The 13919-nt window shown below is 54.5% G+C and overlaps 1 protein-coding gene across 3 annotated transcripts in view; it reads left to right on the top strand.

Moving 5' to 3' along the window:
• The window catches only part of PREX1 (phosphatidylinositol-3,4,5-trisphosphate dependent Rac exchange factor 1), a 201073-nt gene that overhangs the window by 162489 nt on the left and 24665 nt on the right, over positions 1-13919 (top strand). For 2 of the 3 annotated variants that reach the window (XM_003932694.4, XM_074406635.1), the window contains exons 16-23: positions 2832-2974; positions 4752-4844; positions 5796-5944; positions 8055-8140; positions 10594-10730; positions 11382-11502; positions 12719-12906; positions 13221-13382. In XM_003932694.4, the coding sequence (XP_003932743.4) occupies positions 2832-2974; positions 4752-4844; positions 5796-5944; positions 8055-8140; positions 10594-10730; positions 11382-11502; positions 12719-12906; positions 13221-13382 (1079 nt within the window). The remainder of the gene's footprint in view (positions 1-2831; positions 2975-4751; positions 4845-5795; positions 5945-8054; positions 8141-10593; positions 10731-11381; positions 11503-12718; positions 12907-13220; positions 13383-13919) is intronic. The other variant, XM_039479551.2, reaches the window with a different exon arrangement.

Here is a 13919-nt window from a genome sequence, read left to right as displayed (position 1 = left end):
TGGAGCCACATGTTAGAGAGCTGAGAGACCTTTGGGTCTACCCGCTGCCTTGTGGCCAGCAGGTCCCCAACTCAGCTGACTCTGAATAGGCCCATGTGCCTCTCTGGGTCTGTTTCCACAGTTTTCCATCGGAGGCCTTGCTGTCTCCTCGTCTGCGCTCAGCATGCCCAGCATTTTGTGGGAACGGGACTCACTCTTCAGCTTCCGGTTTCCCCAGCTGAGGTGGGCAGATCAGGGCCAGTGTGGGCGGCCGAGGGCATTTTCACCCATCCACCTCATCTCACCAAAGTCTTTCATTCCCAGAAGCTGCTCTGTTGCCCTCGGGGCCCTCTGACAGCCCGAGCCTCCCGCTGGTCAGCTGGGCACAACCTCTCATTTGTGGGTGAGGGTAATGAGGGGTCCTCCCCAGCTGCTATTCCGGGAAGGCTGCTGGCTGTGGACTTTCCGCTGGGCAGTGACTCCCTGGTGATCCTGACGTCCTCAGGGCCTCTCAGGGAAAGAGATTGCAGGGCGTGACCCTGCTCCTCTGTTCCCTGCCGCAGACTCAAAAATAGGCTAAAATAGGAAAGGGCCAATTTCAGGGTTGTGGCTGCAGCAAAGTACAGGGTGGGGTACAGGGTGGGCCACAGGGAGGGGCCTCTGTGGCACCTTTCGAGGCACCTCCAACTGGGGCTGAACTGAGCCCACAGACCCTAGAGTATTTCCACATGAGGACTGGCCTGGGGTCTGGCCCTCTTGCTTTAGGCATATTTGGGGAAACTGAGGCTTGCCATTCAATCCCCACAGCCACCCCAGCACATTGGTCCTGTTATTATTCTTATAGATGAGGAAACTGAGGTTCGGAGAGGCTAAAGGGCATGAACACAGGAATGGACTGAGCAGGGATTTGAACCCAGATCTGAGAGTATCCTATAAAGCCGGACCAGCAGCAGGGAAAGGTATTGAGGTTGGTAGCTCACTTGGCTGAGCTCGTGGACCTGAGGGATTCCACGCTGTTTTCCACATATGTTTTGGCCAATATGCAGCATTGCAATTCTTCTTCCCACTCCTGGACTTTTCTGACTTAATGTTTATAGTGGCATGGAAGCCAGCAGCCCCCTGGGGCCTGGCTCCCCCGGCTCTGGTGAAAGTGGCAATTTGTGTGTCGGTTTTCTCCAAAAAGGTAACAGGGGTGGCCTGAGAAATGGGCTTGCACACAGGTAGAGCTCCCAGTGAAATGTCCTGGAAAACTGAGGAGAAAGAAACGGCCCCGGCTGCTTTCCACTGAGTCACCAAATCCAGAAAAAGCCTCTGTCTTCAGGGACAAGGGGGAGGTCTCATGGCTGAGGCAGCTGGTTTCCCTCGTTTCAGGCACCCACTGGCCTCCGACAGCTGCCATTACCTCCCCGAGCCTTGATTGCCGCCTTTGTGCACTGTTTACACTCAGCCCTGCCTCATCTACCCGGCCTGGCTGGGCAGTGTGGGGAGAGGAGGAGGAGGAGGAGAGGAAGGAGCCACGATGAGGGTCCTTTTGCTGCCTGCTGGTTCTGTGACCTAGGGCTCTGAGTCTTAGTCTCCCAGTCTGTGAAAGGGACACAGCAGTTCCTTCCTTGTCCAAGGAGTGGATGAACTTAGCATGCCTCCCAGTGTGCCTGGCACTGGGACGTGCCTAGTTAAGTTGTAAATTACAGGGATCAGATCACCAATTGGTTGTTATTGGTTATTTTTATTCATTTCCCTAGCTTATCCTAGAAAGAGCTCAGTCTATTTTTTATGTAAAGGGCCACTTAGTAATAATTTAGGCTTTGTGGGCCCTATAGCTTATGTCACAGTATTCAACTTTGTCCTTGTGGCTCAAAAGAAGCCGCAGATAATATAAATACAAATACAAGTGGCTGTAGCTGTGTGCCAATAAAACTTTATTCATAAGAACAGATAATGGAGCAGATTTGGCCTGTGGGGACTGAGTTTGCCGACTTTTGGTCTAAAGTGTCTCAGCATCATTTCTTTCTGATTACTAAACAGGTTTGAATGCCTTTTCACAAATTGCTGCTTATTTGAGTTTCCTTATGTTAATGGACTGTTTGTATTCTTTCCCCATTTATCTGTGAGTTCCTCAGCTTTTTCTGGTTGATGTGTTAGAGGTCTTTTTTATATTCTATATATTTATTCCTGTTGGTTTTGGACACTACAGTTAACTTCACATCTGCTGTCTACCTATGGAGTTGTTATTGAACGCAAGTCCTTAATTTTAGTCTAATACAAGAGGGTCTTATACACAGACTCCTTTTCTACTCTAGGACAAAGATGTCCTCCTATATTTAGTTTTGTTAGTTTTAGTTTTACTGTTCATATGTAGGTGTTTTAATCCATTAGGAGTTTATTGTTGTATATGGTGTGAGGTAGGGATTCAATTTCCCCTGCCCCACCAGCAAGTCAGTTTTCCATGCACTATCTACAGAATACTCTGTGATCATGTATCATCATAATAGATTAAGTTCCCACAAACACTTAGTCCTCTTATGTGATTTCTGTTGCCTTCCACTGGCTATTGATCTGTTTCTGCTGCGGTTCCACTCTTGTGTTTTTTAATATAGTTTTGTAATATATTAATATCTTTCTATAGCAGACGAGGCTAATTCTGACTTTTCAAGAGAAGTCAGAAAGCCAGATCTCTTTGTGAAATATCCTAATATGTTAGTGTTGGCATATGATTCCATTTTAATAGAATTGTGTTTGCCAAATCAAACGTGTCTGTGGCCTAGTTCCAGCCTGTGCCTGCCAGTTGGCAAACATGGCTAAAACTTTCCCATGTGAATCTGACCACTGAATGCATGTCTGTGGATTTGCAGTGCTGGAGAAGAGTGAGTTCAGGGATGAGTCCCAGTACTTCCGCTTCCATGCTGATGAGGAGATGGAGGGGACCAGCAGCAAGAACAAACAACTTCGCAATGACTTCAAGCTGGTGGAGAACATTCTGGCCAAGCGCCTGCTGGTAGGAGCACAGCTGAGCTGCTGCCCCTTCCTTTCCAGAGCCCCCTGCAGGCCTGGGAGCTGGACGACCTTCCAGCTCTGGCCAGAGAAGGGGGCTCAGCTTGGAGTACCAGAATATGGGGGATTCTAGGTGGTCGGGCAACTCTGTCAAGAGGCTAGGCTGCCTCACTGGCCGAGACTACCCTCCTAACAAAAGAGATTGGGCTTGCAGACCTCTCTTCCTATCCCCTTGATTCTTCTGTCCCCTCCCAGTACACTGTATAGAGAGGTTGGCCTCCTGAAGTGACTCATACCACATACCCCACAGCAGCCCCCATCTTAACGTGTGATCCTCGGCAGGCAGTCAAGACAGAGGCTCAGGGAGGTTAGTTCTCTGGCCACTGCCAGGGTTGGAGTTGAAGCCTGACTCATATGAAGACGGCTCCATTAACTTCTCTCCCATAGTACTGTGGGGACTGCTGTTCTCTCTGATTTCATTCCTCTCACTGTAAAGTCCTCCAGTGCTCCCCGTCACACTTAGGATAAAATTCAAATTCTCACTATGGCCTGCAAGACTTCCTACTTCTCCAGCTTCATCTCCTATGTTCTCTTCCTCATTCCACCCAGCCACCCTGCTCACATCTCTTTCCCTTCCCTCCCCCTTCCCTCCCCCTTCCCTTCCCCTTCGCTTCCCCTTCGCTTTCCCATCCCTTCTCTCTCCCTTCCCCTCTTCTCCCTCTCTTCTCCTTTCTCTCTCTCTTTCTTTACACTCCCCTCCTCTCCCCTCCCCTCCCCTCCCCTCCTCTCTCTTCCCCTCTTTTCTCTCTTTTTGGCAGGGTCTCACGCTCCCAGGCTAGAGCTCAGTGGTACGATCATGGCTCTCTGCTGCCTCAACCTCCCTGGGCTCAAGTGATTCTCCCACATTAGCCTCCCCAGTAGCTGGGACCACCGGCATGTGCTACCACACCTGGCTAATTTTTGTGTTTTTTATATAGACAAGAGGTTTGCTATGTTGCCCAGGCTGGTCTTGAACTCCTGGGGTCAAACGATCCTCCCACCCCGGCCTCCCAAAGTACTGGGATCACAACCACGAGCCATTGCACGTGACCTCCGATCTCTTTTCTGACCCTCCAGTGCCTTGGGGCCTCCCTCAGGACCTTTGCACGTGCTGTGCCTGCTGCCTGGAGCACACTCCACGCTGTATGAAGTTTTGTTTTTCCCTTCACTCAGGTCTCAGCTCTCTCTGATAGCACCTCCTCTGACCCCTTGCCATGCCCCATCCCCATAAGTGCTTTAATTCCAGCCAGGTACACTCCCTGCCTCACATCCTACATTTCTTTGTTTATTTGTTTCTAGTCTGCCTCCCGCACTAGGCAGGGCTGGTCTGGTCTGTCTTACTGAAGACGGTGTCTCCAGCACCCGTGAGAACTGCCTGCCGTGTGATGGGCAGCACCTCCGTCAATGTCTGTTGACTGAATGAGTGCCTTTCCCTGTATCCCCACCACTGCCAAACCTCCAGACCTGCTTCCAGCGTCCTGCTGTTCCACTCTGGTGCAGGACTGCTCCTCCCTAAACTCCCCGACTCCACGTTCTTGGATCGTGGGATTCATTCGGCCGGTGGCAGGCAGGCACAGACCGAGCACGGGCTCTGGGCCAGGCGCTGTTTGCATCTTGCTGCGCCTCGCCAGCCTGGATCTGGCCGCCTCCCTGCTAGACCTGGGACGAGGTCATGGTCCTCTGGGGGCCACGGTGGACCTGCCTCGCCCCCTGACTGAGTTCTTTCTGCCCTGGGCCCTCAGATCCTGCCCCAGGAGGAAGACTATGGCTTCGACATCGAGGAGAAGAACAAGGCCGTGGTGGTGAAGTCCGTCCAGAGGGGCTCCCTGGCCGAGGTGAGGCCCTCAGGGGAGCTGGCAGGGGCCGTGAGCAGGTGGCAGAGTGGGGCATCTCTCTCCACGCTCCTTGAGGCAGCCAAGCCCGGGAGATTCTGGAATGACCGCTGGCTCCTCTTCTCTCGTGGCCCACGTGGAGAAACTGAGTCCAGGACCCACTGTCCGCAGTGGCTGGGGTTCCTGGGAGTAAGCGCAGAGGCTCAGGGCTGTGCTTCTGGTATGTTCCACCGCTGCCCTCTGCTGGACGCTGTGGGGAGGTACAGAAAAAAGTAGGATTCTCAGTTTTCTGCACCAAGTCACAGTGGCTTGAATAAGATAAGTTCATTGCCCTTCAACCCAAAGCCTAGAGGGGGATAGCTTAGGAGAGTGAGGGCATGGCTGGCCGAGGATTTAGCTCCGGGCCTTCCAGCTTCTCCTGGGGCTTGTAGGGGTGGGCGGGGGAGATGCACCTGCTGTGCTGGCCCAGTGGCTTGCCCCTGTGGGAAGTAGGAATGCCTTGGGCTACAAGTAGCCACATGCCTGTGGCCAGAGCGGCTGGGCTGACCTTGCCAGGGGTGTGAGCGGTTGCAAGGAGACAGTTGTCAGTCTTGGTTCAGGTCAGCGTTTGTCTTTCTTGGCCAAGTCCTCACAGAAACAAGGTGGCTGCCCCAGTGTGACCCTCGTGTTCCCACACCACAGGGTGAGAGGCCCCAGCAGAGTTTCTCCCAGGAGGAACATGTTTCCTAGCTGCCTTCCCATGGGCTTCCCTTTGTGGCTTCTAAGGCAGAACCAAGTCCCTTGTGCCCCTTAACCGCTTACCACAGACAGAACGCAGTCACCCTGGCGGGCTCACCGAGGCCTGCCGGATGCCTTGGGCGAGCACCTTCTGCCGAACACATCTGAGGTTCCTTGGTGAGGAGGGAAGGAGCTTAGTGACCGGTGTGCGTGTCTGTCCCCCGCTGGCCCACCCAGATGGCCGGCCTGCAGGTTGGGAGGAAGATCTACTCCATCAATGAGGACCTGGTGTTCCTGCGCCCCTTTTCGGAGGTGGAGTCCATCCTCAACCAGTCCTTCGGCTCCCGCCGCCCGCTGCGCCTCCTGGTGGCCACCAAGGCCAAAGAGTGAGTGTCCCCGGAGCAGGGTGTTCAGCAGCCCTGCCTCTCAGACTGAGCGGTGGCCCAGGGCTGAGGTGGGATGAACTGTCCTGGTCCCCGTGGCTGCGACCCATTGCTGGAGGCACACAACACAAGCCGGACCGTCATTCATTTGGTGGATGTTTACGGAGTGCCATTCTGTGCCGGGTGGCACTTGGGGCCCTAGGGGTCCAGCCATGTGGGGACACTTGGTTCCTGCCATTCATAGATCTCAGATCTAGTTGGGGGAGGGAGCGGGAGACAGACGATACGCAGATAGAGAAGTAAGGCACACGCTGAGCCCGTGCTAGCGAGCTTGCCGCACGTAAGTTTCTATAAACCCGAGAAAGGACCTGGAGCAGAGGGATGGCCACCAGGGAGGCAGCCCTGCAAGTGGGGGTAAAGACCTGAAGCAGATGACGGGGGAGTCGAGGGGATTTCTGGAAGAAGAGGGCTCCAGGCAGGGGAAACAGCCAGGGCAGAGGCCCTGAGGTAGATGGGCCTTGTCTGGTGCTTTGGAGGAGCAAAAGGAAGCTGATGGGGCTGGAGCAGTGAGTGAGAGGGAGTGGTGGGGGGTGAGTGAGAGGGAGGGTTGGGTGCTGAGTGAGAGGGAGGGGTAGGAGGTGAGTGAGAGGGAGGGCTGGTGGTGAGTGAGAGGGAGGGGTAGAAGGTGAGTGAGGGAGGGGAGGTAGTGAGTGAGAGGGAGGGCTGGGGAGTGAGTGAGAGGGAGGGCTGGGGGTGAGTGAGAGGGAGGGCTGGGGGTGAGTGAGAGGGAGGGCTGTGTGTGGGGGTGAGTGAGAGGGAGGGCTGGGGGGTGAGTGAGAGGGAGGGCTGGGGGGTGAGTGAGAGGGAGGGCTGGGGGTGAGTGAGAGGGAGGGCTGGGGGGTGAGTGAGAGGGAGGGCTGGGGGGTGAGTGAGAGGGAGGGCTGGGGGTGAGTGAGAGGGAGGGCTGTGGGGGTGAGTGAGAGGGAGGGCTGGGGGGTGAGTGAGCGGGAGGGCTGGGGGGTGAGTGAGAGGGAGGGCTGGGGGGGTGAGTGAGAGGGAGGGCTCCTCTGTGAGTAAGAGCTATCTAGGCAGTGAGATCTGTGGGGCAATGGGTCCCAGCCCTGGAGGCCCCTGGTAAGGACCCATGGAGAGCCACTGGAAGCTGCAATTCGAGCTTCTGATTGTCAGAGGCAGAGGTGGCACCATGGGGAGCTGAAGAGGCAGTGGCTCAGCAGAGGCGGCAGCAGGCGGGAGAGGCAGACCCTGCTAGGTGTGGGTACCAGGAAGCAAAGTATTTTCTCTTTGAAAAATTTTGCTTCTGGTTTTTCACTTCTCCCTTAGACAGATCTTCTCTTGACAGGAGGGATGGCAAGTTTTAAACACGACGATTTTAGGAAGAAGGCGTGCTGATTTAGGGAAAATGTGGTTGATAGATTGATTGGCATGTGGAAGTAGCAGAGAGCACCGAGGCGGAATGTGTCTGCTTAAAGCTGTGGGGACGCCTGGGTTTGAGAGCAGGCACCCAGCAGAGCTTCACCCAGCACAGCTTTGTCTGCAGGGGGAATGGGAGGGATGATCAGATGTGCCCCAGAGGGGGATGTGGGCAGGGCACGACGCTGCAGGAGCAGGGACACCCACTGCCCTCCCTGGCGGGTGCTGCCTCTCTGCTTTGGGGATCGTCCCGCAGAATGGCCCAGACCTGCCTTCCGGGGGGCCTAGTGTGAGTGTTTTTCTAGGGCCAGCACCGAGATGTGCTGGGTCACTTGTCACCCTCCTACCTGCGATTGTTAAACTATACTGGCTGGAGTGCTGGTCTCACCTCCAAGGGCCTTAGGAGACAGTGGTGGGAGGGTGGTCTGGAATTTCCCTGAAGGGTAGAAGCTCTAAGGGCAGGCCAGCGGGTGGTGCTTAATCCAGGATCCTGGTGGTGTGGGATCTGCCTGATTGACAGTTAATGTATTTCGGAGCTGGAAAGCCTGGTGTTGCTGCTACTATTTTGGGCTGGATTTTCCCAGGGTTTCCGAGGCAGACTCTCCAGGTCAGCCCTGGGGTTATCAGGGGCGATGCCGCTTTTCCTCATGGCCTTTTTCCCTGCCGCTTCTGCCTGGTGTAGGATCCTCAAAATCCCCGACCAGCCGGATTCACTGTGCTTCCAGATTCGGGGAGCTGCACCGCCCTACGTCTATGCGGTGGGGAGAGGTGAGTGGGAGCCTGGAGAGATAGGGGGAAGGTGCAGGAGACGGTGGTTCGGTCTGTGTGGCAGGAGTTCAGAGCCTTCTGAACTCTTGGCTTCTGCCAGACAGTGTACCATCAGCACTTACTTTCTTTGCCTGATGCCAAGACTTGCAAACACAAATGCCTGTCGGAGTCAGGCCGGCTGCAAGTGAGTAGCGATCCCAGTGGAAGACAGTAGGGAGTGGTGAGGGCCATGGCACGGTGAAAAAATACATGTTCACTCTGGAAGGAGCGGCGGCTCTTCAGCTGCAGCTCATTATTGCCAGACAGGAATGTGGTCCCACTCTCGCCAGACTCGATTTTCTAAGAGAAGCCAGAAATGGGAATCTGGGGGCTCGGCAGCAATCCTTCTGTGGCCAGATCCCACCCAAGGGCTACTGGTTCAAGACCTCTGCTTTCTGCATTGCCTATTCTTCGTGTGCTGTTAAAGGTATCACTGTGTCTTGGAAATGGAACCAAGCAGGTCTGTGATAGTGGAGCCCAAAACTTTTTTGCATCTAAGTGCCCCCCCCAGTTGAAACATAAATTGTTCACTTGTGTGGTCATAGCTGTGCATTTACTAGGTATTCATTAAGAAAATGCGTACCATGACGGGAAGTTACTGAGAATTTGAGATATATATATATATATATATATATATATATATATATATCTTTTTTTTTTTGGAGATGGAGCCTTGCCTTGTCACCCAGGCTGGAGTGCAGTGGCGCAATCTCAGCTCACTACAACCTCTGCCCGTGGGTTCGAGTGATTCTTCTGCCTCAGTTTCCCGAGTAGCTGGGACTACAGGCACGTGCCACCATGCCCAACTAATTTTTGTATTTTTTTTTTTTTTTTTTTTTTAGTAGAGACAGAGTTTCACCATATTGGCCAGGCTGGTCTCGAACTCCTGACCTCATGGTCCACCCGCCTCAGCCGCCCAAAGTGTTGGGATTACAGGCTTGAGCCACCGCACCCGGCCAGTAATATTTTAAAGTAGGTTTTCATTTTGTCCTTAAAGTAGTGATTGTTATCTTTTGACAGCTGAGCCTCCTCTCCGGAGGACATTATCACTGTCTGGAGACATTTGTGTTTGTCCTAACTGGGGAGGGTTTGTTTCTGGCATCTAGTGGAGGCATGGAGCCTGCTAAACATGCCCGCAGTACACAGGACAGCCCCAGAGAATCACACAGAATGATCTGGCCCAGAATATCAGCAGTGCCTTGGTGAGAAATCCTGCCTCAGGACATCTGCAGAGATACTGATAATAGGTAGTCATATGGTTCATAGGTGAAGAAGGCAGAAAGAATAAAACAGCTGGCCAGGTGCGGTGGCTCACGCCTGTGATCCCAGCACTTTGGGAGGTGGAGGCCAGCGGATCACCTGAGATCAGGAGTTTGAGACCAGCGTGGTCAAGATGGTGAAACCCCGTCTCTACTGAAAATACGAAAATTAGCTGGGCGTGGTGGCAGCTGCCTGTAATCCCAGCTATTCGGGAGGCTGAGGCAGGAGACAGGAGAATCGCTTGAACCCGGGAGGCGGAGGTTGCAGTGAGTGATCATGCCACTGCACTCCAGCCTGGGCCACAGAGCAAGACTCCATCTCCAAAAAAAAAAAAAAAAGAAAAGAAAACTGATATTTCTCGAGCACTTACTTAGTGCCAAGCGTGATGCTAAAGGCTGCTTATGTATTAGCTCACTGGATCTCCCAGGGACCCTCTGAGTAGGGATTATTACAGTGTTCCCATTTTACAGATGAGGAAGCCAAGGTCCAGAGGGTGAGGAACTTGCTGAAGGTTCTAGGGTCGGTCTGTGGCAGAGCCAGGCTTTGAAGCCATGCAAATTCCCAGGGGCTGTACTTGACACCACCACACCGTTCGGGCCCGGCATTACCCCATGTCTGGGCAAAGCTCGGCATTTGTTGGCATTTCCAGACCTTTACATGAATTACAAAAAACCCCAGGTTCAAGACCTACCGTTTGGGAATTGTGGAATAGCTGAAAAAACTTGCCTTTGGACTTTAGTAGGCCTGGTTTGAATCCCGGCTTCTGGCCATTCGACAGAGAGAGCGGGGCTTAGCCTCTCTGAGCCTGTCTCCCTTTCTGCCAAATGGGGCCGATCCTGGCCGGTAGCGCAAGGCGGCTGCTGGACTTTAAAGGAGACAAGGCTCCAGAGTGAAACGGACCCAAATCAGATCAGCTTGCCTTGCTGCGTCACCTTGGGCCAGCTGCTACTTCTCTGAACCTCAGTTTCTTCTTCTGCAAAATGAGAATGCCAGTCCATTCTTTGCCCTGAAGTGGGTCAGAGGGCAGCTGTGGAGCTGGAGTGGAGTCTTTGGGCGTGTGTCTGGGGGTTGCGGTGGTGGGAGGTGGGGGACAGCCTTCAGTGGGCTGCTTGTCCTTGCCTGGCATCCAGTCTCATGCTCTGCTGTCCCCTTAGGCTCCGAGGCCATGGCTGCCGGGCTGTGTCCTGGTCAGTGCGTTCTGAAGGTCAATGGCAGCAGCGTGATGAATGACGCTGCCCCTGAGGTCTTGGAGCATTTCCAGGCATTCCGGAGTCGGCGGGAAGAGGCCCTGGTGAGTTGACCAGCAGCCAGGGCCATTAGGGAAGTCCTGCTGGGTGGGGATAGGGGGCTGAGGGCTGGGGGCTGTCTTCTGTTCTCTGGAGAAAAGCCTGCATGTACCACTGGATGTGAGTAGGGTGGGGCTGCTGACCCAGCAGGGCACAGCTGGGCCCGAGCTCTGCCTCCTTAAACTAGAGGAGCTGAGCCATGATACCCTGTGGCCTCAGTTTTTACAGCTGCGAAATGGGTGCGACCAGACCCTCTTCTTACCACATAGGCGTGTTGGGTGGATAGTCATGTGATGTTAAAAGTGGATACTCCATTCCGTTGGGGGCCGGGGTTCTGGTGGAAGGCGATATTTCCTCATTGATTCATGCGCTGGTTCACCTGTAAGTGTGTTTTGAGCAACTGCTATGCACCAGGTGCGTTCATAGACCCTGGGGACACAGGAGAGACTACATGTCTGCCCCCATGGCTCTGCCTCACATTTTCACATCCCCTGGCTTCTGCATGGAACATGGACTGTGCATGGTGAGGACCGAGCGTGGCTGGTGGTCAGTGAGTTTCCAGAGCTCTGGAATCCACGGACGGTTCACACCTCGGCCCTGTGCTTCCTCCCTACCTGCTGGCACCACGGCTGCCCCCTTACTCTGGCTTCTGGCAGGGCCTGTACCAGTGGATCTACCATACCCACGAGGATGCCCAGGAAGCACGAGCCAGCCAGGAGGCCCCCAGTGAGGACCCTAGTGGCGAGCGGGCCCAGGAGGAAGACCAGGGTGATTCAGGTAACAGACAGGGCATGGAGTGATGGGAGCTTCCAGAGGGACTGAGACTCCAGAGGGGCTGGGTCCTCTCCTGTATCCCCTCCCCACACCCCTCCCCCCCAGCTGGTCCACCTCCATGCCAGCAGGTTTGCTTCATTGTTTTGGAGACAAGGTCTGGCTCTGTCACCCAGGCTGAAGTGCAGTGGTGCGACCACAGCTCACTGCAGCCCCAACCTCCCGGGTTCAAGCGATCCTCCCACCTCAGCCTCCTGAGTAGCTGGGACTATAGGCGTCCAGCACCACACCCTGATAAATTTTTAATTTTTAGAATTTTTTTAGAGATGAGGTCTCCCTGTGTTGCCCAGGCTGGTCTCTAACTTCTGGGCTGAAGTGATCTTGCCTTGGCCTCCCAAAGTGCTGACGTTACAGGTGCACCATTGTGCATGGCCGCAAATTGGAATCTCTCATATTCCTGGGAGATTGGATACAAGACCTACCTTGGATAACAAAATCCGTGGAAACTATGTTCAAATAATGCAAACACTGAGCTGTAACCAGCCCATTCTGTACCCCACTTCCATTTCCAGATTCTACACATCACTTTTTTTTCCGATCCATAAATTTCTTCCCAATTTCTTCTGCAGTGTTATGTCAGTTTCTGATGGCTGCTGCAGCAAAGCGCCATAAACCCAGCAGCTTCAGCAGCACACACTGTAGGTTATTACTTACAGTTCTGGAGGTCAGAGTCCGAGTCCCACTGGGCTGAAGTCAAGGTGTCCTCAGGGCTGTGGTCCTCCTTGGGGCTGTCGGAGAGAATCCGTTTCCTTGCCGGTTTCAGCTGCCTGGTCCAAGCCACCATCATTTCTTACCAACACCGTTGCAGGAGCCTGCTCACGGCTCACCCTGTCCTGCCTTATTCTCCTCCCAGAGGCTATTCCCCTAAATGAGAAGAGGTCCTTTCAGTGGCTCTCTCCCTCCTCAAGGCTAAGACAGGTTTTTACCGTGGCCTTCGATGCCTTGTGTGGTCCTGTCCAGACTGGCTCTCCAGCACCTTCCGTCACTTCCCCACTCGCCCTCTCTGCGCTGCCTACTCTGGCTGAATGTACTCCTGCCCTGGGGCCTTTGCACTCGCCGCGCCCACTGCCTACAAGGCTTCCTCCAAAGTCCTTCTCTGCTCGCCTCGCCTTCCTCCCCTCACTCTGATCTCTGCCGAGATGTCACCTCATTTGGCTTCCAGCCTTCCCGCTGCTGTCCCTAGGTCCCCGACTGAGCCTGTGTGAGGACAGCCCCGTGGTCAGCCTGACTGTGGACAACGTGCATCTGGAACACGGCGTGGTGTATGAGTACGTGAGCACGGCGGGCGTCAGGTGCCACGTGCTGGAGAAGATTGTGGAGCCCCGTGGCTGCTTCAGCCTCACCGCCAAGGTCTCCTTGGGCCCTGCCCTACCCTGAGGGATTAAAGGCAGTTTCTCGTATCAGAGGTTGGGAGAAGGAGTTGGGTGGGACACCTGAATCCCATTTCCTCGGCTAAGCCTGGAGCCCTGAATTCTGGTCCTTCTCCTACCACAGGGTAGTGTGGGACGGTGGAGTGACTTGTCCCCCTTAGCCTCAGTTTACTACCCTGCACCACGGGCCAGTGATATACCTGCCCTCATGTGGATTACACGTGGGACAGGAGGCACTGCGGGTGATCCTCCCGGCACATGGGCAGTGCTCAGTAGCCGTTGACATTTCTGCAGATCCTGGAGGCCTTTGCTGCTGACGACAGTGTCTTCGTGGAGAACTGCGGGCGGCTTATGGCCCTGAGCAGCGCCATGGTGACCATGCCTCACTTTGAGTTCCGCAACATCTGCGACACCAAGCTGGAGAGCATCGGCCAGAGGATCGCCTGCTACCACGAGGTGCCTGCCCGCTCCCTCCGGGGTCTCTGCCACGGGTCCCAGATAGAGCATCTCAGCCTGGGATATTTGGGCTGTAAATGTTAAAGCCCAACCCAACTCAGCTGAAACGAACAGGAGAATGTATGGTGTGTATTACTGAGAAGGACGGAGGTGAACTTACCGCAGCATCATGGCAGCGTGGCCTCTCTGCATCTCCCGGCCTTGTTCTCCTTTGTGTTGGGTTCACTCCCAGGCAGCCCCTTCTCATGTGGTGGGACACGTTGGCCCTTGGTAGCTCTAGCCTCAGCCAGCCCAGGTGAAATTAACTCCAAGGCGCTCTTGTTGGCTTGGCTTGGGTCACTTGGCTCAGCCAGTTCAGGTCGCCATTGGGATGGAGAGGCACCCTGACCCTGAACTGCAGGAGCGGAAGGGTGGGCAGAGATAGTGCGTCAAGGACAGCTCAGGGGTAGCCAAAATGGAGCCATGGATGGGGTGGGCACCCAGAGGCCTTGGGTTCCTCTAGGCCTGCCATGAAACAGGGTACAAGGGTTCCCTATC

This window comes from Saimiri boliviensis, chromosome 9, assembly GCF_048565385.1.
Source record: "Saimiri boliviensis isolate mSaiBol1 chromosome 9, mSaiBol1.pri, whole genome shotgun sequence".
NCBI classification, from domain to species: Eukaryota; Metazoa; Chordata; class Mammalia; order Primates; family Cebidae; genus Saimiri; species Saimiri boliviensis.
Note: the sequence above shows the minus strand (reverse complement) of the source record. Positions and strands in the feature narration are given on the sequence as shown.